Consider the following 27,561-nt stretch of genomic DNA (forward strand, 5'->3'; position numbering starts at 1 on the left):
TCCTTCCAACTGTGCCAAAAAACATAGCTCACTTCTCACATTTCTGCCCATTTCTAACTGCAAATCTATTGTGGTGTGCCCACAGTTGCCTTGTAACATTCTTATGGAAAGCCATAGATTTCCAGCAGAAAGAATAAAGCTGCATCTCTCTCCATGCTGTCCTGGGAACACTGGCCTGCTGTTGGTCAGTTTTCACATCATTGTACTCTCTAGCAATATGCCCCAGTCAATGACAACAAAAACACCTAATGTGACTGGATCTACCATCTGTAGCCACTTGCTTCCACCTCTTAAACTAAGCTGGTGTAGGAATTCCATCTAGTTCTTCTCTAGGAACCCCTACCTTAACCACTTCAAGTCCAGACAATTTCACCCCCTCTTGTCCAGGCCAATTTTCAGCTTTCAGTGCTGTTACACTTTGAATGACAATTGCACAGTCATGCAACACTGTACCCATATGACTATTTTAGCATTGTTTTTAGACAGATAAAACTTTATTTTGGTGGTATTTATTCACCACTGGGATTTTTATTTTTTTGCTATATAAATGAAATGTCCAAAAATTTTGAAAAAAGTGTTTTTCTTATAAAATTTTGCAAATAAATAATCTTGGCCAAAATGTATTCAGTTATCTTTTTAGTAAACACAAATAAACCAAATTAGTTTATAACCAAAAATGATAATTTTTTAAACATTTTTGTTACTTTTTTATTTTATTTTTTTATATTATTATTTATGGTTTTTTTCTTTTTATAAACATACTGTCACCCTAGCAGTACAGTGTCACCATAGTGCTTGTGGCGAGTGATGAAGATTTTTTTTTTTTACACTGATTGCTTTTACACCCATAAAGGCTGTAAAAGCAATCATTTCTCTTTCTCTCTGGCTGTATTCTTGCAGCCATTGAGAAATACTGTGCAAGCTGTGATTGGTCACAGCTGGTCACATGTTACAAGGCTGTTGTGAATAGCCCTGTACCATGTGATCTCTGTGATCATTCACAGATTTCACAAGTAGTAAGCAAAGAAGATCTTGCTTATTACTATTCATGTGATCACTGATTGGCCAATCAGTGATCACATGGTCGGGACCTCACACAGAGGTCCCGTACAACAATCAGTGTGCCACGCGCTCCCAGGGAGCGTGCACAGGCTAAAATGGCGAGTGCCGTTTATGAACGGTGACCTGCCCCTGCACTGCCACCGTCCGGCTGTTTATATACATGGGCCAGACGGGAAGTGGTTAAGTAAATCAGACCACATTTGTCTCCTGGTGATCATAAGCATTTGCCTTCGTTTTGTCTGATTCAACTCAGCCATCACTATTTGAATTGATCAGATTTACAGCTTCCTGTTTATGTCCACATGTCCTAGTTCTATTTTCAGGCTTTGGGCCTTTGTCCTTTATTAGGGCATCATTAGATTTGATCATGAGGGTTGCACATGGCTCATTCAAATTTTCAGCTCTGCCTGCGCTGGTCTGAGCACACTTCGAAGCCACAACAGGTTTCACTTTTCTAATCCTTTACCGTACTTTCAGTGTCTTCCAAACACTCACCACTGCAAGCTGCTGTTTCAGTAAGTCTCATCCCAGCTCTGCCTTTTTCCTCTTTTCTGTAAGTAAAGCATACAGGAAGTGCAAACTGAACACAGCTACTGTCCACATCTCTCCCTTACCAAACCCAAAACCTTTAAGACTAAAATCTGAGGGAAAATCTGGGACTCCCTCACCCCAAGCTCTGTTCAAAGAAGAAACATAACAAGCAAGTTCCTTTACAACAGAAATCCACTTACTGTCTCTGACCCAGGTAGGCAGGGTGCATGTAACCTCCTGGACACCAGAAACCTCTTTAGTTTTGCTTTTCCTAAACAGAGTACACAGTATTTTTCTGAGCATAAGCAACAGAAAGCACTACATAAAACAGGTCTGCTTCAGGTGAACTTTAGCACAAATCCCTGCCACAAACCCTCAATTGTTTTGCAATTACGTAAGGAAACCTAGAAACCTCTGTAGTGTATTAATGTGCTCTTACAAAAAAATGCTGTACATAAAACTGTAGGAAAAACAATTTACTGCAGACAAAGTATCAGAAAATATGCATACAATATACACATGTCCAAACTATCTATCATTCCCAGAAAATTAGTACAGACAATGTATGAAAGATTGTAGCCAGTCATTTCCTGTCCTGAGCTTCATGAACCAGTCGAAGGCGTTAATTTGCATAGCAATAGAGGAAGACCCAGCTTCTAAAACAATACATGGTCTTAAAAATTTTACTCCAATAGTTGACTTGGCTGTGCTTCTGCCTTTTATACTTCGGTGTCTCTCTGCAGTCTTTTTTGTTTGTTTCCTCAGGCTGAATCCTGTCACTACCACTTGGGTTATAGAGGCCTACTGTACCCTGTAGTAGCTTGTTTTCAGGCTAATACTTCTAGAATTTTAGTATTTGCTGGATATTACCAGGATCTCCCTGGGTTACAATTTTCTGTATTCTACATATTTATCTTGTGCTGTTTATACGTATCATTTTCCCAAGTCATTGGGTCTTGGGTTTGTTTTACCCTTTATACTGCTGGTACCTTGGTTTACATTCGGCCCCACAATGGCCTGCTTGTTTGCTTGTTTGCATGTTTGTCTGTTTTTCCTGTTCTTATGTGCTCTTTGACAAGGAAAAATGTTACTCCATATTCATGTCATAAAAAATCAGTAAAATAACCATAGTGACACAATAGCCTACAAGCATTACAACCTTCATTTGTATTAGTCCTAATGCAGGGCAGATATATACAGAGAACATTTATGTACACAAGTCCACATTGAACTAAAGTCATATCCAGAGGCGGACTGACCATTCGAGCACACGGGCACTGCCCGAGGGCCCGGGGTCAGTAGGGGGCCCCATGAAATGCCCCTGGTACCTTTTATAGGCTTTTTTGGGTGTGCTTTGAGTGTGAGCATGGACACAGGGGCCCAATGAGTTGTCAATCCACCCCTGGTCATATCCATACATTTGGCTATGCTATTTATACAAAAATGCATCTGTATGCTCCCAAATGTATGTATGGGTTGCAAACATATTCTTGTTTAAGATATAGAAGAGCATTTATTGTAGATAATCCTTAAACAAACTTGTTAAAGAGAAAACAACAGCATCAGAGAAGATTCCTCTAACATTTCCGATCACTTTCTTCCCTGATATCTGTCAGGATGGACTGTCATCAGCTGCACATAGACATGAGATCATCATCTCATGTCTATGGACACTTTAATGTTTTCTTTCTTTCACTAGAAAACAGCAATCGTGAAAACAATGCATTGTCAGATGTTACACTCCTCTCCTATGCTATCAGTCCTGATGTTTCCTAGGTGGGCAATACAATGAAGTCTAAATTATTTTAGTTCCTGAATATTATAGAGCATCCACTATAAAAAAAATGTTTGTTTGTTTTTTAATATCAGAAAAGTAGTGATTTTCATGACTTTCTAACTGCTTTGAATGAAGTAATGATGTATTTGTGTTATTATTTCAGTGCTGGAGCTGGCAGAACAGGCTGCTTTATTGTCATAGACATCATGCTGGATATGGCAGAAAGGGAAGGAGTTGTAGATATCTACAACTGTGTAAGGGAACTTCGCTCTCGTAGAGTGAATATGGTTCAAACAGAGGTAACTGCAATAGTAAATAGAAGGCTTGTTTTTTATGTGATTGTCCATAATATGCTGTAACATCAGCCATAATGTAATTATTAACAGTTTATACAGTGGTTTAAAATAATGTTTGAACCGTTGCATTTTTTTTGGCAAGTCAGCTTTAATTGTTCACCAACAAGAAATCCACATAAGCCCCAGGCTTTATAAATCTGCAACATTGTCTTCAAAACTGTTTGAAAATTTTGGGAGAAGAAAGATGTGTTGTCTGCAGTATCTATGTATTTTTTACAAAATAAAAACAGTGAAAATTATCTTGTTATGAGCAACATTTCCACCCACGTTAAACCCGGGTTCACACTGATGGGGTGCAGAATTCACACCGGTTTCTGTTCGATTTCCTCAATGCATCATGATCACACCCCGTTCATGCAGACTGCTGCAGGTGTGTTAAGTTAATGACACCCCGAAAACTGGTTCACAAAACGTGGTGCGATGTGCAGAATCAGATCATGTGGGTGTGAATACCCATGCGATCCGATTCTGGTGCAGACAAAAAAAAATGGTCTTGCACTATTTTGGTGTGGATGCGGTGCGATCTGAGCCATAGAAAATGTATGGCTCAAATTGCACCGCACAGAAATCGCATGTGATTCCCCTCCTAAAGACTCTTGGAATGTATGACATCTTTTGCCTAGGCATGGAAACCAGGAAGTAACTGAAGAAATGTAATAAAAAAAGTTTAACCCCTTGCCTACCGGGCACTTTTACCCCCTTCATGCGCAGGCCAATTTTCAGCTTTAAGCGCTGTCGCACATTGAATGACAATGACATATGACATTTTTATAATTTTTTTCACACAAATAGAGCTTTTTTTTGGTGGTATTTAATCGCCACTGGGTATTTTATTTTTTGTGCTATAAACAAAAAAAGAGCAAAAAAAGTAATAAAAAAAAATTTCTAGTTTTTCTTTGTTGTTATAAAATTTTGCAAACAGGTAATTTTTCTCCTTCACTGATGTGCGATGATGAGGCTGCTCTGATAGGCATCACTGATGGGCACTGATAGGCAGCACTGATGGGCAGTGATGAGGTAGCATGGATAAGCAGTACTGATGGACACTGATGAGGTGGCACGAATAGGCAGCACTGATGGGCACTGATAGGCGGCATTGATAGGTGGCACTGATGAGCTGGCACTGATGATGCTGCACTGATAGACGGCACTGATAGGCGGCACTGATGACCTGTCACTAATGACGCTGAACTGATAGGTGGCACTGATGGGTAGCACTGACTGACGGCACTGCTGGGCACTGACTAGCGGCACTGCTGGGCTTTGCTGGGCGGCACTACTGGGCAGCACTTATAAGGGGCACTGCTGGGCACAGGTGGGTGACACTGCTGGGCACAGGTGGGTGTCACTGCTAGGCACAGGTGGGTGGCACTGCTGGGCACAGGTGGGTGGCACTGCAGGGCACAGGTGGGTGTCACTGATGGGCATAGGTGGGTGGCACTGATAGGCACAGGTGGGCAGCACTGCTGGGCAATGATCATCAGGGCACCGATCATCAGTGCCCTGATGATCAGTGCCGATCTCTTCTCTGCAATTGCTAGTTATCGGCAGCACTTTGCTCATGCTGTGACAGCGTGAGGAAAGTACATCCGATAACCGTCAACTGTATTTACCCGGTGATCTGCTGTGTCATTGGACACACCTGATCACAAGGTAAAAGGCTGCTGTGATCGGCCTTTTACCACATCATGTGATCAGCTGTGTCCATAGGACACAGCAATCACCGGCGGTGCCGGGTGCACGCCGCTGGGGGCGTGTTCTGAGAGGATGTCCATGGACGCCGTCCCAGAACTAGACAACCGCGCTGTAGCCATCTTTCGGCTATAGCGTGGTTGGGAAGAGGTTAAAAGCAGTAACTATGATATACTTTCATTTTATCTTTTTACTAATGCTAGCAGCATGATTAAAAATAGTTAATGTTGATGGAGAAAATAAAGTTCTGCTTTAAATAACCAATGTTCACAGTATTGATGTGGAGAAGGGCGCATTTAAAATCACAGGCTGCAGCAATAGAAAACCACAGAGGGCTGTATTTCTGGCAGAAAGGTGAAACTTTAGGCCAAAAGTAGAAAATGAAAATGCATATGCATTCTGTTCTATTATTATATGCAGACAGCTTTGGTGTAGACAGCCTGAATCCATGGATCTTTCCTGTGAGCAATACAGGATGTTAGTGGCAATGCAGCGGTATTGCTATTGAGTCACCATGGGCCAGAGTCCCTAATGAATATTCCAGTGTTTTGCTCAATCTAGCCCTCAAAATCATCAGTGTGCTAGCTGGCACTAGTTAGCTGTAAATATTAAAGTAGCCACTGAGTATATATATGACAAATTAAGCCACACTAGTACATTGACTAACATATGGAAGATTCACCCAAACTGTTTGCCACCTATGTGGTTTCAACCCTTCTTTTTAAAGCTCCAAAATAAAGACTTGGCATTTTAAAATGGATGTGTAAGGATGCACAGGATTGTAAAAAGTGCTAAAACCTATTTCATCTAATCAAAATGATCCTTTTTTAACCCAACTTCAATAACCTGAATTCTGACAGATTACTTAACTACTGCGGCAATTTGCAGTATTATTAAAAACATCTGACAGGGTCTGGTATAAACACTCCATTGGAGAAGTGGAGATGTCACTCATATCAATCAGTAAGACTGCTGCTGTGTATTTTTGTTTCAGGATATGGACAATAAGTCCATTGTTCCGTCATTCAAGCTTTTATTGATCTCCTCAATCCTTTGTGTTTAGAAACAGTTGACAATAAATTATGCTCAAACAGGTTCATGCATCGGTTCTATCAAATATGTTTAGAAAACAAATGCAGCCATCATTACAGCAGAGACACGTGATCTGTTCCAGATATCTTTTTTGGAGAAAATATGCTATCTACAATGTTCTTGAGCTCCAAGTGACTTATAGTGACTTTCAGTCTTGCCAGAGTATTGAGAAAAGTTGATCATCTTTTATTGGATTAATAGTTATATGGTCCAACCGCACCATTCTCAATTTTACTCAATTCCCACCCTTCTCTGTTGCCAAATGAGCTCATATTTTAAAATGGCCATGGACCCAGAACCAATATGGTTAAAACATGTATTTATTTATTTATTTATTATTATTATTACTTTTTCTTTTTGCATTATAAGAGTAGTGGGAGTATGCAGCGAAAACCACACACATACATGGGGAGAAGATACAGATGGTGCCTTTGGTGGCAATCAAATGGCTGTCAGTACTACAAGGCACCACTATGCTACTTTGATCAGCCACTGCCTTACTTCCTTTATAAACCAAATGAGTAACTTTTTAAAGCAAATATTCACATGCTTATATTGCTTATATTTCTCTTTACAGGAGCAGTATGTGTTCATCCATGATGCCATTTTAGAAGCCTGTCTATGTGGGGACACATCAATTTCAGCATCTCAAGTGAGATCTGTATATTATGAAATGAATAAAGTAGACCCACAGACAAACTCCAGCCAAATAAAAGAGGAATTTAGAGTAAGTTGGTTCGCTTAATATATATTGCAAGGTGACTTGGTGTGTGGTAAAATATAACATATGAAACATTGTTTTTTCTTGCATTAGAACAAAGAGCATGTGCCTGTTAGTGTTGGTGACCTTGTTTTCTGTGTGCATCCAGCAGCCCAACTGTGCTATGTAAAAATGTTACAATAGAAAACAACTACTTTAAATTCTGAACAAGATTTTCAATAACAAGTGACACTTTACTGGGAACTTCTAAAATAATACCAACAGTACATAATTTTCAACAGTCAATGAAATGTCTCTAACCTCTGCATTTTCCGAGGTCACAAATAATTTCTTTTGTGGATATCTATAGACAGAATGATGCTAATGATGGTATTACATAGCTCTAGGAAATGTCCAGGAAATGAAGCCAATTCAACCATTTTTGAAGATAAGAGGGCCAGTGGTTAATTGCCAAGTATAATTCTCTTTACAAATGTAATATGCATTTCGTATACATAAAGATTTTCAACCATGCTGATATGGATTGTTCTGGATTGTTGCCTTTCCTCTGAAAATGGGGAATGGTCACACCATTCAAGTAGAAAGGATGGACAAAGCCCCCACTTACTGGTATTATCTGTGTTAGATCAGCTCCTACATGGCAAGCTTAATGTAGAAGCACTAAAATAAGCAGGCACAATTAGGAGATTTCCAAGTACAAGCTCAAATATACTAAAAACTGTTTAATCCAAAATAGTAAAATATATATATCTATTGCACACGTGGAAAATGATTTTTTTTAATAATGAAAGTTTTTAAAAGTCATTAATTTTTATAACAAAATTTTGAGATGTTGCATTACTGCTTCTGTACCTGCAGACACTGAACATGGTGACGCCAACACTACGAGTAGAAGACTGCAGTATAGCACTATTACCCAGGAACCATGAAAAGAACAGATGTATGGACGTCTTACCTCCAGACAGATGTCTCCCCTTCCTTATCACAATAGATGGCGAGAGCAGCAACTACATCAACGCAGCATTGATGGATGTAAGATCAGCTTCACGGTTCATACTAATGAGAATATAATCTGTAATCCAACAAAATGAAAATTCCCAAACTATAAAGAAAACAGCCTCCAGCAACATAAAGAACTCATCAGGGTACACTTAGCCAATTCCAAATGACAGATATTGCCCATGAAGAGAATGTCAACTAATATTCTAGAGCACTTGATAAAATGTAGGACTTTACTCCATCCCTGGGTTATTTCCCCTGATATTTTGCCTCTGCACTAATGGACATAGTAGGTTTTTTTTTTATTTTTTTCTAACATTACTTATCTCAGAGTTTCTTTTGGATTTTTTTGTGGTAGTAAGGTGTTTATTACCACTAAACTCAACTTCAAAGATGTCCATAAAAATTATGAATTACCATAACTTCCGAATACTGCTACAGACCATGTTCCTCTAAGCATTTATTTTTCTACTACTACTACTACTACAATAACTCTTATTTCATAATTCCCTAATAGCTCTAATTAATTTTCTACTCTTTCTATAAATGTAAAGGTTTATTGAAACTGGTTTAAAATTATAAATCTTTTTTTTCCCTAAGTGTCTTTGCTGTTGTTGAAAGACAGTATTTTCCACTGATATGACGCTAGAATCATTAAGACCATTTAATGCTGGCAGAGCTGCTGCTAGCAACACCTTGTCAATTACAGAATGACTAAAATGCAACTGCCACTATCTGTAATGGATGTTGCTCCCTTACTGGTCAGATTGCTAATGCAGCAATGGAAGAAACTTACTAATTTGGACAACAATGGGATGAAAGTGAGTTGAGTTAGTGATCTTGTTGCTGGCAAGTTACAGCCAATTACAGAATGACTTTTGACAAATTAATTTGTGAACCAACGCATGCTGTTCTTATTTGCACTCTTATAACTCTTATACTGTTTATTGTTAGTTCACTTAATCATTAAGTATCACTATTGACTAGATGGATTCTCATAATGCATTTGCCTTGTTGGAATAAATTGTTGAACCTCCAGTAATATGTGAGCTGTTCCCTAAACGTGACACTGAAGCATTATATAGCTAGAATAGGTTTGGCCTAAAAGCAGGAATCCTTACTGCTGTGCAACTGAGAAAGATTTAGGGTGTTTCCCATTCTTTTTTCCAATATAAGAAAGCCAAAATAATTTTGAGGACAAAATGGAAGCCTCATTTATCATTCAGCCTTGTCTGTGTAGTGACATATGAAATTCTTATCTCCTATAACCTACTGGATAATAACACCAATGTAAGTTTTCCTGTTTCATGGTGGCTTAAACAACTCAGAAATCTGAAGTCCAACATTAAAACTTGATGTTTCCCATAAGGGATCAGTATATTTTGAAGGAAATATGCACTTTTTTGTGTATAGTGGCTTTAATTTTCATTATTTTCAGAACTACAAATGTAGAGCTTTTTATGTCTTTTTAGTCAGGTAAATATTAAAAATCTTATAAGAATAGTTCATGGTTACCATTTTTGAAAAGCACTCAAGTCATTGCTTTAACACTTCCTTTAACAAGTCATGATAACCATTGCACAAATATGTTGTAAATAGCCTGTAACTGAGTTGCTTGCTGTTAAGCCCTACGCGCAACATACACATAGCTAGAGTGGTCCCCCCAACCCTCCTCATCTTTAACTCATTGGGTCTAGAAAGTTTAATTCCTGACCTTTTCTGTTCATTCCTGACCTGTCCTTGGTTCGAACCCTGTCCCACATGCTTTCTGCATGAAGTTTGCAAGTTGCCTCTGTGCTTGCATTGCTCTCAGGTCACCTCCCACACTCCAAAGACATGCTAGTAGGTTTTAAGTTCCTTGAGGGCAGGGACTGATGTGTATGTAATGTGCTGTGTAAATTCTTAGCATTACATAAATGTCTATGACAAATAATAAATAAATATAGCTTGCAGACATGATCAAAAGGTTCAGCTGTTTGATGCAGAATCAAACGACCGTCGATGCTACACACAGTGTTTGCAGCATTTCAGAAACTGCTGACCTTCTGGGATTTTTACACGCTTCTGTCTCTAAGGTTTCCAGAGAATTGTGTGAAAAAACAAAAAAAAACCAGAAGCAGAAATTTTGTGGATGAAAACACTTTGTTAATGAGCGAGGTTGGGAGAGAATAACCAGACTTGTTCAAGCTGACAGGAGCCCACAATTGCCCACTAACAGCCTAATGCTATTGGTGTTGAAAAGGACTTCCGTAAATTAACTCCACAGAGAACCTTGAAGTGGAAAGCAGAAGATCACCTGTATTAGTGAAGAATAGGGAAAATTAGGTTGCAGTAGGCAAGGGATTATTAAAACCAGAAATATTTCAGCCTCATGACATGATTGAGTGGGCAAGAATTCTGCAGAAACTGACTGATACTATAGAATGAAATATACAAATTTACCATGGACAATTTCCATTACTTTGTATAATCCATGCAGTGAAGAATTAATGTTTTTTTACGGAATGGATGTACCTAATAAAATGGTGACTGAATACACTATTAGTACTCTAATAATGTGTTAAAGGGATATTAAACATACAGTATTAATTGCCATTATCCCTTCTATTAATGTATAAAGATCATGCCACTGTATTTAATTTAATATAAAAAAAATCACCTGAGTACCTTATTTAAAAGTTGCTGTTCAGCAGTCACATGATGTTTCCAAGGTCTTTCCCATCCTCAGGGAAAAATCTGAGGGAGGAGTTTCTAGTACTCTGCTGATGCATGCTCTGTAGCAGCAGAGGATGTCTGGACTATGAATCTCTATCTGCACAGTGTTGATTGGTGCTGTGTCAGTCACATGCCATTGAATAGAGCAGGGGTGCCAGCTGTTGTGAAACTACAAGTCCCATCATGCCTCTACCTTTGGGAGTCATGCTTGTAACTGTCAATCTTGCAATGCCTCATGGGACTTGAAGTTTGGCAATAGCTGGAGGGCCGGTGGTTTGACACCCATGGAATAGAGATTTAAAGTAAATAATTAATAGTAACAAAGTGTTTTAAAAGTGTATTAAAAATTTATATTTCAGAGCAAATGTTTACTTTTTTTCACATGCTGTGTCATGCCTCTCTAGCATGTGTCTATGGTGTGCATGAGCGGAGACTAACAGGGAGGTCATGCCTCCATCAATCAACATGTAATATCCTGCTCCCATAGTGTTTAGCTATTTAGTGGGCATAGAGGAGGAGGGAGGCAGTGGGCTGTCCTTTATCTGTGGTGTATATGCTCACATGTGTGACTCTATAGTCACATGGGCTGCACAGAAAAAAGAAGGAAAGGAACAGCTTAGAAGGGAGCTGAAACTGGAGCATGCTAAGTAGATGTGGCAACAGCTGGTCTACACAATCTCAGGCTGCAGGGGGGACACAGACAAGGAGGGAGGGACAGTGAACGGCAGGGTCAACCAGGATTTTTGCAATCTACAGAAAACAAATGCTCTACTGAATGAGTGAGCATGCACACAATGTAATACTGCATGTATTGACAGGTTTTATTTATTTGGGTTTAATGACACTTTAAGAAAAATGGTTTAAGAAGTTAGAGTAGATTAGAGTTTCTCTCTTTCAAGAGCTCAGCCTGTGAACTTTTCCCAATGTCTACCATTTAATAAGTATGAATGTTAAAAGCTAACCTTTTTCTCACTTTTATAATGTGATCCCAGAGTAATTTGAAATCCTTGCTAAAAATATACTTGTCAGAAGTACCACAACGACCCTACAAATCAATTTCTAGTCATATCCTCTTAAAAAAAAATCTATGTTGTCTATCATGGAAAGATAAAATGTTCTAAAACGACAAAGGTATTTCTTTTGTGGAAGAATTCAAGGGCAGCCAAAGGTTTTTACAACAGACAGGCACATAGGTGGCATTTATTACATACAAGAAAAAGAGAAAAATCCAAAGGGGCCTTGGGCGTTTTGTTAATCCTAACAATGTCTTGATTTGTGACATTCTGCTGCAGAATGTATTTGATTTCTTGATTCTTTTCTATCATTATAATTTGTTCTGCTTTCTTTAGAGCTATGTGCAGCCGTCAGCTTTCATCGTTACACAGCATCCATTGCCAAACACAGTGAAAGACTTCTGGAGACTGGTCCTTGACTACCACTGCACTTCAATAGTAATGCTAAACGATGTAGACCCAGCACAGGTAAATCTGGGTGAAAGCATGCACAACACTGTCAGTGCAATATGTCCATTATTTACATGATGCTTAAAGCGGAACTTTAATCAGAAAATGAAGTCTTGCTAGATCACTCCAGGCTGGCCCCTTTTGCGGGTGTAGCTATGTAAAACGTTATAAATAAGTGTCTATGTTGTTTAAAATCCATGAATACATTGTCTCACCCTGCTCTACACATTCATTTGTTAGGCATTTTTAAGCACTGACAAATTTCTAGAGGCAGATCGACCTTAAAGCAGAATTAAACCCTCCTATCATTTACAGCCAAGGAAGCTGCTTCTGTTTGATCTGCAACTGCCATGGTGGTGCACATGTGATCAGTTATGGCCATTTGGTAGTTTGACAGTTTGGTTGAGGACACAAGCAAATGTTACTGTTAGCAATCCTGGCATTCCAGGATCGTAACTGTTTTTTTAAACTGTTAAATCGATGAGTTTAGTTTAGCTTTATGATTTACTGCTGTTCAGGCTTCAGCAAAATGGCAGCCTCCAGCAAGAAGAAACAGGAGTAATATAGGAGGCAATTTGCAGCACACACTAATTGTGGCAGCATAATTATTAATGTGAAATATATGTTCCTTGCTAAAGAACATTACTTTTTTTATCAAGTTGATATTGGTAAAGTTCTGCTTTAACAGAGAAAAGCATAATCTACAGTGGTTTTTGTAGTCTGGAAACAGCTGTCTGTAGTGGAGCAGTACAGAATGAATTACTTGAATCATCTTATTCATGTTTGTTGTTGGAAGAATGCCATATACAGAAACTATTGGTGGTAAAACCTAAAATTCCCAAATGTCAGGCCTAAATAATTAAAGAGCTTTGAAACATCCAAGCACTGAGGTATTAGTGTCCTGCAAAAATCACAACCAGAAAAACAACACTTACAGCCAGTAGGATGTGTCCCTGGTGCTGATTCTTCTTCTGTTGATGAAAATCTTCCCCCACTGTGCTCCCCCTACCCCCATCGCCATAATATTCTGCTGCGACGGGGGATTTAATACAGCTAACAGGCTGCTATAGGCTGTCATCTAGAGGACCCGACTATACGCATCCTTTCTGCCCAGCTCTGCCATTCATAGAAGCCATACTACAGCTTCTATGAATGAAAGACAATCTATAAACAGAGGACGGGCAGTTGATTGATATATTGGGGGCAGATCAGAAGAAAATTTTCACAACAGAATAGGAATCAGCACAAGGGACACATTCTACTGAATGTATGTTATTTCCTTTTTGCTGATTTTTCTGTTTGTAGTTTTGTAGTTGTAGTTTGTAGTTACTTAGGCTTTAACATGTATCACTGCCTTCTGCAACTCCTTCTATTCCCAACCTGTGTAATCTTTACACATAACAAAATCTTAAAGTATTACCTTTTTTGAGCACATTATGCCTTGTTACTATATGTAATATATTGCAGCTTACCAATCATTAGATGTGGTGACTGCATTTGTTTTCTTTTTTCAGATGTTGTCCTTTATTTTCACGTGGTAATCATGCAAATAACACTGGAGAGTGCAACATTTGGTGCAGCTGTGCATGGCAGCCAATCAGATTCTCATTTCAGCTTGTTCAATTAACAAAAAACATTACAAAAAAAACTGGAAGCTGGTTGGTTTCTCTGCAGAGCTGCACCAGATTTTGCACTCTCCAGTTTTACTAAATCAACCCCACTTTATCTGTCACATAGGCTGGATTTCAAATATATCCTCCTCTCTTCATCTACATCATATGACAAGCACACTGCATTTCAGGCAAGATCATCAGGTTTTTTTTGCACTTACTGAAATGGTCTTAGCCTAAAAAAGAAAAGTAATGTAGTCCCCACATTTAAGTACTGTATATTAATTTATTATTATCTCTGCATTTATGCGTCTACCTAATTTTTTACATTCTAGTTACTAAAAATGAACATATATTTCAACATGTTTTCTTATGCTGACCTTTTGTTCAATATAACAGTATGAAATGATAAAAATAAGACCAACATAAAATCACATGGTTTAAAAAATGCTGGCGTGTCTATCAAACTCTGCTTTCTTGGCATACTCCATTGCCTGTATTGTTATTGTACCTTACAATGCTCTTGCTTGTAGTGAGTGCTGCAGTACCTGTAAATAATTTGGCAGCATAATGCGCTTCTAAACGTTTTATCACTGCTGGCAAAACATCTAGCAGATGATCCAAGCGATTCTTTTTTTTCTTTTGCTATGATGAACATAGGAAGCGACAAACATGTTAACAGTCTGAAATGTTTACTCTTTGCTATATGGAGGCCCTGGAGATGTGAATGTGCTGGAGCAAGCATTTAACACAGTGCCATTTTCTAAAAAGTGGATCAAACTTACAAACTTACAAGCAAATGGATGAATAAACACACATCACAGTATTCTGCATTTTTTTTCACAAGATACATATGTAACAGTAGTAAAATGCCATTGACATTACATCTAAGTGCATTCCTTTCCCAGAGTTAAAAGGCTGACCTTTTTAGAGCCCACCAAATGAATAGATGGATCCATATGTATCTTCCAGTACACTGATTGTATCCATGTAACATGGTCATTTGTTCTGCACAATTTAACCTCAGCACAAGAGGAAACTGCTTTGAAAACTTTGAACTTGCCATGGATAAATTTGTATGCTGTAAAACAGTTTATGATTAGAATTAGTGGAATGGTGCATTGTGTAGGTAAAATGTGCTGTGATAACAATTGATTAATATATTTGTTTAAAAATATTCTTAATTACTTAGAAAATGTCTTGAAAGCCATAGTTTTATGTTTCTTTCCTAATATGCAGTGCCTTATGTTCTTGTTTTGTGTAACAAAAAGTGTTTTTTATACTTGTAATTTTGAATAGAATAGCTTGCTGTCTGTTCCCAATTGGGGAGATTTCCCTTTAATTCCTGTTCCAGAGATGCAACAAGAAGTGAGTGGAAATCTCAGCAAAGTTGAATTTCCCTCTTAGCAAGTTGTCACAAGAACAGATGTCCCTAGTGCACGATTTATCTCAACTCTTGTTCTGGTGACAACATTTTGGATATCCCATTACTTCCTGTCTTGGTGACAGTGGTCACCAGAACTAACTGAGAAGGTAAATCTATAACCTGGGAACACAAGACAGCAAAAAACATTTTAGGGGTTTCAACCCATACTTACTGTATGGAAAACTAGCAAAAACATATATATATATATATATATATATACACATATACATATGTGTGTGTGTAAACTTTTTGTTTTCCCATTGCCCTGTCTAAGCTCGCTTTCAGTGCATTTCAGGACAACAGAGGGGTTTACTGAGTATTGTGAATAGAGCATTAAGATAGACATTAGGTGAATGATGGCATCCAGCTACATTCAGCAGTATTTGGTAATGAGTAGATGGGTACCATTGAACCTTGCATCTCCAGCTGATCATTCTTGAGAGGAAAAGTTGAATTTGGATGGATTCTCCTAATTTATCACCTGAAAATAAGACTGCTCTCTTTCCAGAGATGACAATATATACATTTACCCTGTTCAGTAGACTTCCCTAGCACCTAGGGATATCTGTTGAATGGAGATTGAATATATGATAGCAGTAATTTGTGACGTGCACATATATACCTAAATTCTGAATATGATGTCATTACTTGTTTTTATTGTATTAATTATTTTAAGAGCTGTTTGCAGTTGTAGAGAGTACAAATCAAATCCATGCAAACATTAAGAGGGTGATACAGTATTAACACTGATAGACGAGCAATGCAGTAGAAACCATTTAAGTGGATAAAAACATTTGAACTACATGTACAAACTTGTACTAGGGGAGAATAGGTATAGGGATAGAGCAGGAGAAGAGAAGGTGGGACACAATGGGGGGGAGTAGATGTGGTGGGAGTTTTGAGGTGTAGACCTCCTCTTCACCTGCCCTATCCCTATATCTATTCTTATCTAGTACAAGTTTGTACATGTAGTTCAAATGTTTTTATCCACTTAAATGGTTTCCACTGCATGGCTCGTCTATCAGTGTTAATACTGTATTACCCTCTCAATGTTTGCATGGATTTGATTTATACTCTGTTCAACTGCAAACAGCTCTTCAAATAATTAATACAATAAAAACAAGCAATGATATCATATTCTGAATTTAAGTATATATATGCACTTTACAAATTACTGAAAGAGAGTCTTCTTCTGAAAACTTGTATTAGAACCATGTTTTCCTATACATTTCCTGTTTGTTTGTAGAGGAAAGGAATAGGTCCTCCAAGCGTCTAAAATCCTCTTCTTTGCGTACCCATAATGAGATCTGAGGATGTGTGTGGTCTTTCCATTTCAGTGAGATACAAGACATTGCTTTTTTGTTTTTCTTCTTCTTCTGGCTAACTTAAAACCTCTAATATTGCAAACATTCTACCATGAAACTGGTTCAGCTATAACTGCAGAAGCTTGAAGGACAAAAATCCATCTATGTCAACTTCCATAGTGGCTATCATACTGTTTATTGATAGGAAATTACTGTTGTGCCTTGCTTTACCAGTAGAAAGTTTAGGGACAGAAAATATTCAGTCACCCTTTTCAAGTTTGCCAGTAAAATTGCCCAGTGTAAAAAACATCCTAAAAAACACTATAGTCCTCTTATATGGTAATGTAAGCGTACTGAATAAACAGTTGGTAATAATTAACAACAATTTCCACAATTGAAGAAACAGGACAGGAGTCCACCCATACAACAGTCACTCAACATCATAAAATGTGGACATTGTTGTTACATAGTTACATAGTTAGTCTGGCTACAAAAAGACAAAAGTTCAATAGTTCGACCATTAAAAAAAAAAAATTATAATTCTATACCCACAGTTGATCCAGAGGAAGGCAAAAAACCCCAGCAAAGCATGATCCAATTTGCTCCTGCAGGGGAAATAATTTATTCCTCATCCCCCAAGAGGAAATTGGATATTCCCTGTATCAACTTTACTTATAAATGTTAGTATCCAGTTATATTCTGTGTATCTATGTATGTAGGAAAGAATCCAGGCCTTTTTTAAAGCAATCCGCTGAGCTGGCCAGAACCAACTTTTGAGGGAGTCTATTCCACATTTTCACAGCTCTCACTATGAAGAAACCTTTACATATTTGGAGATGAAATCTCTTTTCCTCCAGATGTAAAGAGTGCCCCCTTGTCTTCTGTGATGACCCTAAAGTGAATAACTCTAAACCAAGTTCATTATATGAGTTCACTGATGTATTTATATATGTTGATCATATCCCTCCCTAAGCTTCTCTTCTCAAGAGAGAATAAATTAAATTCCTTTAATCTTTCCTCATAGCTGAGCTCCTCCATGCCTCTTATCAGTTTGGTTGCCCTTCTCTGTACTTTCTCCAGTTCCCCAATATTAAGTTTTGGAGAGCAGCTCTCAGCCTTGGAAAATTAGCTCTCTTAAAGTTGAGTGTTTTTATTTTTCCTGTATGTGCTTGTTGTTTACAGCTAACAATAATTGAAATGTTATGGTCACTGCTACCCAGATGTTCTTTTATATGGACATTCGTAATAAGCTCTGTATGGTTTGAGATTACCATGTCCAGCAGAGCATCATTCCTAGTTGGGGACTGTATGAACTGTACCATAAAATTGTCCTGTAGTAGGTTAATACATTTTTACCTTATAACTGTTCGTGCAGTGCCATTACTCCAGTCAATTTCTGGGTAGTTCAAATCCCCCATTATTATCACTGTTCCAGCCCTTGCAGCCCTTTTGATCTGTGCAAGGAGCTGAGTCTCCACCTCCTTATTAACACAGGGAGGCCTATAACAAACTCCAACAATTACCTTTGTAATACGCACCCCCATGTGCAGTTCCACCCCTAATGTGTCAGCCTCATCACACTGTCCATCAACTAGGTCCTCTTTCACCTTCACACTCACTTTGAGATCACTTCTCACATAGAGACAGACACCACCACCTTTCCTTTTTACCCTTTCTCTCCGAAAGAGAACATAGTCAGGAATATTAATGGCCCAGTCATGTGAAGAATGAAGCCAAGATTCAGCAATACCAATTAAATCATAGTTCTCTACATGCACCAAAGCTTCCAACTCACCTATTTTGCTTGGCAGACTTCTTGCATTGGTGAACTAACACTTTAATTCGTTGACACCTTTTGCTCACGTATTTTGCATATTTTTTATTTTTGTACAAATGGTACCAATTCCAATGGTTATTTGAAACTTCTTATCACCTGCCATAGCCCTCCCCTCATCTTTCCCCATTCCACCCACCAATAAGGACTGACCCCTGCCTGATCTGTCTGGCCCATTATAATCTAATTCTCCCTCCCCCGTCAATCCTAGTTTAAATACTCTTCCAGCCGTCCCATACTTTTTTACCAACTGCTTATCCAATACGCTTACCATTACAATGTAAGAGGACTGTGGTCTTTTTTAGGGTGTTTTTTTGCTCTGGACAAATTTTTGGTGTAGTGAGTTTGTAAGTCCAGGCTGCCCAGACAATTACTGCTGCAGGTAACGTTACTGTGCTTTAACCAGGATTCTAAAAAGTAGTGGCGCTAGCTGCATTTTTTCGTTTTCAAGTTTGCTAGACTGTTACATTTACTTGTTCATTGTGTGTTAATTGTTGCTATAATATTGTTATACATTTATTTATTATTTACCATGACCTTATGATGTAAACATGTAGTTGTGTATACTTAATTATATATTGATAAGACCAAATTCTTTCTCTTCAGTTGTGTCCGCAGTATTGGCCAGAAAATGGAGTACATAGACACGGTCCTATTCAAGTGGAGTTTGTATCTGCTGACTTAGAAGAAGACATAATCAGCCGAATATTTAGGATATATAACGCAGCAAGAGTAAGTTTGAAATTCACTTAGTGAGATGGCCCTGTCACCCATTAAAGAATCAAAGGAGCAGGATGGAAAATTGTCAGCCTGAACAGTGGCTACATCCAGTCAGATGCTGCCACTATTCAGATATTCTTACAGCTGCCAGCTCGGGTATAGTGAGGATGGGAGAAACCATTGAATCTGTTGGAAATCTGATAGCATATGACCAGCTTTATTATTGCATCCATAAATAGTCATCAAAGCTTAGATATGATGAAAGCCCAACTTTTATCAATGGGTTGGCAATGGCAGCCCCCATTTCTGTTCTTATCTTTAACAGTTCCTGGATAAGCCGAAATGTTAGAAATACCTAAATAACTGCAATGTTCAAAAGTATATTCATGTAAACATTTTGCTTATGGAGGCTATCATTTATCCAGGACATGCTACCATAAGCTAGTAGTAGTTATATACTGTACATGTTTAAACATACACTTGTAGTTTATATTTTACTAAAGCATTTGTATCAGTAAATCGATAAATACAGTTTGTTTCAGTAAGGTTGGGATTTCAGAACTGGTGACTTTTCTAAAATGGAAAGTTAGTTTTAGCAAGTTATTGAGTGATTATTTTCTATAGGAAATCTATTCTATGCTTTCAGCCTCAAGATGGATACCGCATGGTGCAACAGTTCCAGTTCTTGGGCTGGCCAATGTATAGAGATACTCCAGTGTCGAAAAGGTCTTTTCTAAAGCTTATTCGGCAAGTGGACAAATGGCAAGAAGAATATAATGGAGGAGAAGGTCGAACAGTTGTGCACTGCTTGTAAGTAGCCTAGTTGAATATTTTATTCAACCATTTCCACCATCTTTAGGTAACGCTTATATGAATGTTTTATATATAATCTTTTTTTCATTGTGTAAAAATAAAACTTTGTATGTAATGTAAGTTGTCATTATTTGATATCTGGTGCCTTAAAAGTCCAAATATTTTTGGATTCTGTGATTATATGAATGTTAGTGGATTAATTTTAGTGGTTCCTCATCTCCACCTCTACATTCAGAGGTCGATATAAAAAAAATATAGAAGTCTGAGTTACTGTGGCAACAGGTTTTGGAACAAATCTGTTCAACCTGAAATGTAATGTCAAGAAAAGCAAGCAAAATAGTCAAATAATAGACAAGAAAAATTCAAATAAATAAAGAAAACTAATATGGCTCTCTATTTGAACATTCATTTCTCTCTGAGGTTGGTACTTACAAAAGCAACTGTTACACAACAAGTTCACTAATGGACATAATAGTAAACAAAACATTGCAGTTGAATTTTCCTATGGTTCATTGTGATTAACATGCTTACTGGTGACAGGAGGGTCTTTCTCTGACTTCACTTCTTTAAGGGAGTTTTGGAAATGTTTTCTGTCATGTCCCATATTATGGAATGGTGTGCATTAGAAATATTATACAGAAAAACAACATTTTGCTTTTAAAATTACATGTACATGTCTATCTAATTCTAACACAGCACATATTTGAAGCTTTTGAAACTAAGAAGTGCACCATTCTAAAGAAAATAAAGTCTGAGAGTAAAAAGATTTTAAACATATCTCCAAACATAAGGAGTACTTTAGATATTGCTGAATCTATTTTTGGATTAGCCGCCCCTCCATATGTCCATGCTTTTTATGTATAAATCACTGCTTTTTATGTTGTCCATTTGTCCACCTCTGGACCCTGAAAAAAGTAAAGAGACGTGGTCTCTATGTCTGGCTGGATGCTATTCATTGTAAGTCTAGCCTAAAACCAAGCTGACTCGTGGTTTCTCTTGTAGTGAATAGTGATGGGCCAAACACCCCCTGTAAGGCTCACGGTCGAAAATTCGAACCTAACGAAAGTTCAACTGCAAACTTCGAACCAGGACAGTTCACTGCATGAGTTATATTATTAAGTCATGTGGTATTTCAGTAGTGAAAACATTCCTTGTTTTCACTAGCGGGTACCACTCTGACAGCTGCATGTAAAAAGAATTACAGGCAATTAAAAAAATTAATATGGATTGTGCAGGGATTTTGATTATTTTAAAAATGGCGTGGGGTTCCCACCCCCAAAATTTTTACCAGACCCTCATCCGAGCATGCGACCTGGCAGGTCAGGAAAGGGGGGGCGAGCGAGCTACCCCTCACTGAACCATTCTGGGCCACATGCCCTCAACATGGGGGAGTGCTTTGAGGTGGGGTGCTCCCCCCCAAAGCACCTTGTCCCATGTTGATAGAGACAAGAGCCTCTTCCCTACAACCATGGCCGGCGGTTGTGGGGATCTGTGGGCGTGGGGCTTATTGGAATCTGCAAGCTCCCTTTAACAAGGAGGTCCTCAGATCCTGCCCCTCCCCCAAGTGAATGAGTATGGGGTGCATACAAAAAAAGGTGTAGTGTAAAAAACGACAAAAGACAGGTCCTTCATTAAAAACAAAATTTAAAAAATGTCCCCCGAATTAGATCCAACATCAATCCCGATGTCTGCCACCACTGCCAACCCAAAAAAAGCACCAAAAAAAAGTTTGTCTCTCGATGATGGCTCCCGCCGTCTGACAGCTGCACCAGCCTGAGAGTTCTTAAATATCTAAGGAGCAGGACCACCTGGTGACATCAACCAGGTGACCCCACTCCCTTGTGATGTCATAATTTTCTGTGATTGGCCAAAGCATTGCACCTGACCTGTGGTCATTTGCATGGCTTTGGCCAGTCACAATGCACTGTCAGGGCGCAGTGCATTTTGGGGCGCAGCGAGGGAAGAGCCTACCAAACGCCCTTACCATTCGTATGTTCGCCGAATACACAAATGGCTGATGTTCGAGATGAACTTACGTTCAACTCAAACATCAAGCCCAACTCTAGTAGGGAATAGGGGCAAATGCAGTGATGTTATCAGTAGCAGAACACAAATGGAGCAGAAGGATGCAACCTACTGTAGCTTTTCCAAAAAGGAATCCAGCAATACCTTAGATGTTGCTTTACAATAATAGTTCTGGGTAAAAACTTTGAATAGTTTGAGAGCTATATATATATCTTTTACTAATTTTTTTCCAATACAAAAAGAGCGTCTAATGCATACAACAAAAAGAACTTCACCAATACATAAATTTTATTTGCATCGTCTTATCCCCTACCCCACCCTTCCTCCCATCCCAAGTCCATACCAAAATCCTAGTTTCTGCCTGGGCTCACACTGATGCAGTGCGAAATTTGCACCGGTTTCTGTGCGATTTCTGCACCGCATCATAATCGCACCCCGTTCACACGAACCATTGCAGGTGTGTATTTTAAGTTAACGACACCGCGAAATTAGTTCACAAACGCACCGCGATGTGCAGAATTGGACCGCATGGGTGTGAACACCCAATGTGATCCGATTCTGGTGCGGACTAAAAAAGGGTCCTGCACTTTTTTGGTGTGGATGCAGTGCGATTTGAGCCATACAAAATGTATGGCTCAAATCACACCGCACAGAAATCGCATGTGATTTCACAGGAATGTGGTGTGGTTCATGTGCGAATCACATGTGCCGCAACACATCGGTGTGAGCCAGGGCTTAATCCCTTCTTGTGATTATCTATCTATATCTGTATCCCTCCCCTCCCATCTCCTTCTCTATGTTGGGTATTCCATTAAAACTCCCTCTGATACTCTTCCACCTATATTCCCACCAGTTCCAGATATCTTTTAGATGTTTTGAAAATTAACCAGATACTCCACATTTTCTTAAATTTTTATTTTATCTCCTCTTCAAGCACCTACGAATTCTAACCAATGTGTATCTGTTTAGACAAGCCCTTGCACTATATAGTTTGGGTAGAACTAGGAAATTGTACAATCGGATTGTAATGTGTGTGGTGAGCTAAATCCTGGCTAAAGACAGTTTGAGCATGCCTTGCCAATAATACTGGCCATTCTTTCATTGCTTATACTAGCTGCTTATACTATACACAGACTTGTAATATATCACAGAAGAGCTTTATGGCTGTAGAACATGTCATGTCATTCTGATGTAAATGAGGAGGTTGTGGGAGGCATGGGTGGTGAAAAGTGAGTTTGTAATAATCCTGACAAATGGACCCATGATACACAACATATATCTCATTATTGGTTTAGTTAACAACATATCTATTGTAAAATGGCAGCTCTGGCATTTTGTATTGTTTTAGAAAGGAATGTTAGCTTACACTTTGTTGTTTTTAATAATCTGTAATGTTGCATATAAACTGCTACCTTGACTGTGGTTGAATGGTTAAAAACTTTGGAAATAAACCGATATACTAGAACACTATACATTGGATCTTTTAATGCACCCGTGGTTTATTTGTTTAGAGAATGAATTCGGAAGCCCCACAAAATCTGTCGCTGATCGATGTAGGCACTGTAGAATAATTCATCCTCAGAATTCTCAAGAGAAGCAATCTTGTCAGCCAAGTCCTCTCTCTGCACAGCTTGACTCACTCTGCTCTCTCGTAAATCACTTGCTCTATGTTTAAATGAGAGACTAGCAGGTTGCCAAGTCATTGCTAAGAGGTGGGAGTAGGGTAAATTGAGTTGATGAGCGCAAATGTAGACTTCAGTGCATTCATGTGAACTTTATGAATTAATTGCTGCAGAGGTCAGTGAGGACTGGTGTTAATTTACTGCCTATTAGGATGTCTAAGTATTTCAAAGTCCATATTCTGGCCTCAGATTCACTTTAAAGTAGACTATATGGCTAACTGAAAATATTCTTAAAATGTTACCTCCCCCCTCCTACCTATTCTGCATTGCCTGCATAAAACAGACCTGAATACACATGGTCGGATCCAGGGGGGTGCTGGGGTGGGCATTTCACTTGCGCCCCCCAAAGCCAAGAAGTATCCTGTGTTTCCTTTTTGAAACACGGTTTCCATCTACTGCCACTGCCTGCAGCCACCCCCTCTGCCAGCACTAGCTACATCCACAGCCTCACAGCTGTCAGCGCTAGCTACGTACACAATAAACAACTGTGGTTGGTTAATAGGACCACCCATCGTCCTGGCAACCAATGAAAAAGCTTGCTCCGACCCCCAATATTCACAGAAGGAGAACGGAATATCCTACTACGTACCTCTTGCCAGTGTCCCTCTACCCAGCCTTCCCCTCAGCTGCCAGCTGCATTGTGACTGTGAACTCTTACTCTGATACAAAGAGGGTAAGGAATTTTCCAGTCTCCGATACAATGTTGGAGCCAGCTCTGGGGACTCTAATGTACAGGTTGGAGACTTTGGGGTCACTAATGTTAAGAGGTGTGGCTCTAGGGACCCTGATGTGAGAAGGGGTGTCTGGGAACCCCATGAACGGTGAGGGGTCTGGGAACCCTGTTTTAAAAGAATGACTGTGGGGACCCTGTTGTTGGGTGGGGGGGCTCTGGGAACCCTGATGTAAGGAAGAGCGCTCTGGAAACTCTGATTTAACCACTTTCCCTCTGCCCTATAGCAGATATACTGCTACAGGGCGGCAGGGGTGCTCAAAATCACATATATACATACGTAATTTTGCATTACGTAGGGGGCGCGCGTGCGGCTCACATTGGAATTTTTTTAGCACAGATGTAGCAGAATACATTTTGGCCTAAATTTATGACGAAATGTGATTTTTAAAATTTTTTTACTGGACATGTTTAATAGCAAAAAGTCAAATATATAGTTTTTTTCTCAACATTGTTGGTCTTTTTTTTTTATAGCGCAAAGAATAAAAAACACACAGGCGAACAAATACCACTGAAAGAAAGCTCTATTTGTGGGAAAAAAGGATGTAAATTGAATTTGGGTGCAGCGTTGCATGACCGCGCAATTGGCAGTTAAAGTAACGCAGTTCCGTGACACAAAAAATGGCCTGGTCAGGAAGGGGGGTAAATCCTCTGAAGGGCAAGTGATTAAGAAAATAATAAATAAAGATATTTTGGTTCCTACTAAGAAAAAAAATAAAAATGCATAGCAAGGCAACACAACAAAAGAGAACATCGTGATATAAAAACGATATATATAAAAACACCTTTAACCTCCCTGGCGGTATTCCAGAGTGTAGCTCGGGGTAAAGTTTCAGTACCACAAGCGGTAACCCCGAGCTACACTCGGGCTTACCATGTGGCGTTGCTCAGGGATTCCCTGCAGCGCTTACCTTGTCCTTCTCTCCCGCGATGTGTCCTCTGCAGCGTCCCTGGCCATCTCCTCCGGCCAATGCCGGCATCCGGCTTCTGTGTTCTGGTCCCTGTGATGTCGGGATGTACGGGGGCTGGAACGGGCGGCAAATTTGAAAGTTTTAAAAAATTTCATTTTTTTGTAAAGATTATTACATAGCAAAACATTTCTGTTTCAAACCATTTCACATACATTTTGTCCCTACTGCTTTGTCCTGTGCCCTGCCTGCATTTTGACTGTTCTTTTTGCCTGGAAACTGGGAAAAGTCCATGGCGTCCAAAAAGCGTCCCTTTAGGTCAAAATCGGTTTTAGACCAGCTAGAGAACAGCGATAGTAAATCAGAACCACTTGCAGAATTGAGTGATAATGATTCGTGGGGAAATTCGTCATCAGACACTGAAAACGATTCTGCGACTTTGCTCAGCGATGTGCGAACTTGGCGCTATATTTCAAATTTCAGTGTTTTTGGTTTGATTATATTATTGAATTAAATTTATTATTATATTATTATTTTTTATGATTATTTATTAAATTATAATTTATGATTTCGTGTTTCAAGTTTTATTATATCCGGAATGTTTACTAGACTCATGTTCGGACAGATTTCAGTGAGTTATTCCTAAAAATGACAGGCCTACAATAAAAAAAATACATATTTCCATGCAAAATAATGTTACCGCTTTCAGCACCAAAAATCTGAAATAATCATACCGCCAGGGAGGTTAATATATATATATATATATATATATATATATATATATATATATATATACACCTTTCCATTTGTAAACCTCAGTACTTTTTAGTTTTTAAAGGGTTTTCATTGAAATTACACTTTTCTGACCTTCGTAGCTGTCTTGATCTAAAATACCCAACCCCTTTGGCCCTACCCCGAGCTACCTAGGTATTTGAGTAGGAAAGCTACTGCCTGCTCCATTGTTTACATCCTCTGCTTGAAACCTTCCTCACCTCTCACCATACATGTTCATTGAGCCTGCATACATTTTTATAGAGTTATCTCCCAAGGCTAAAGTTGCTGCCAGTGGTAAGGGCTGATTAATTTTAAAGTTTTTAAGTGTGTTTTTGCACATGTTCTGTGGTATTTTAATGCATACTTTTACAGGAAGTTTTATATATGTTTTCATGCTATTGCATACAGTATATAAAACCAAATGTAAAACACATTTTATGGTATGTACGCTTTACATGCAGTACAGTTATCTGCTACAGAAAACTGAAGCAAGTATGATCTTTATAAAAAAAATGACGATATGAAAGCACATTGGTGAAAACTGTGCCAAAAAAGCATTAGTGCTGAATTTTAAATGTACTTTTAAGTTTTAGGCATGAAGAGGTATAGCTCTAGTCCAGGAGCATGATTGAGCCCTGGCGGTGAAATTCTTCAGGTTGTTTTACACGAGTTGAATGCACAAGAGAGACTGCCTCCATTCCTTTCCCTTCCACTGTGTCTGACTATCAGCAGGAGGCCCCTTCAGTATCTCCTATTGTTCCATGTAAATCTCATGGATTATAGAAGTGATTTTACATTTGAGAAGGCTCCATCAAGTTTGTATCCCTTAAGGTCAGACGTGACCTTTTACTTGCATTGAAAGCTTTGAAACAAGTGGTGAATATGCTTGAAATCTCTTTCATGTAAGTGACTAACCTTCTAGTAAGATTGAAGTATGTTCTGGTTTGTTGAGGATGACTGAAGTAACCTTTAAAAAAGAGGCTTTTTAAAGAAGAATGAAATAAAAGTCTGGCACCAGAGATGCAAGACTGGTATTTGACTGTTTTTGTATCCTAGCATTTAGATTTAAATATCTAGGGCACAGGGTTGCAGCTGAAGTTTTTGTACAGCAGTATATCCAATTATCCTAATGCTTGTTATTAAGTAATATTAGCATACTTTGTTGTTGGCGGATTTACAAGCAAGTTAAGTGTACATCTATCTAAGGAAGTTTTTTATGTTATGGTTAAAGGGCAACTAATTCTAAAATGACAGGTGCTTTATAAAAGGCTATTAACAACACCCACAAATATCCAGTAGAGCAATTATAGAGATTTCAGGAGCTGAA

At 38.7% G+C, this 27,561-nt stretch overlaps 1 protein-coding gene across 10 annotated transcripts in view; it reads left to right on the forward strand.

Annotated features, from left to right (window-relative positions):
• The window catches only part of PTPRM (protein tyrosine phosphatase receptor type M), a 998,088-nt gene that overhangs the window by 940,219 nt on the left and 30,308 nt on the right, over nt 1–27,561 (forward strand). For all 10 annotated transcript variants that reach the window (XM_089670974.1, XM_089670978.1, XM_089670975.1 and 7 more), the window contains 6 exons: nt 3,534–3,669; nt 7,088–7,237; nt 8,090–8,263; nt 12,295–12,426; nt 19,189–19,314; nt 19,949–20,112. In XM_089670974.1, coding sequence (XP_089527100.1) covers nt 3,534–3,669; nt 7,088–7,237; nt 8,090–8,263; nt 12,295–12,426; nt 19,189–19,314; nt 19,949–20,112 — 882 coding nt within the window. The remainder of the gene's footprint in view (nt 1–3,533; nt 3,670–7,087; nt 7,238–8,089; nt 8,264–12,294; nt 12,427–19,188; nt 19,315–19,948; nt 20,113–27,561) is intronic.

The sequence above is a fragment of the Staurois parvus genome, unplaced genomic scaffold, assembly GCF_062004578.1.
Source record: "Staurois parvus isolate SC_StPar_1 unplaced genomic scaffold, SC_StPar_1.0 ptg000097l, whole genome shotgun sequence".
Classification (NCBI taxonomy): Eukaryota; Metazoa; Chordata; class Amphibia; order Anura; family Ranidae; genus Staurois; species Staurois parvus.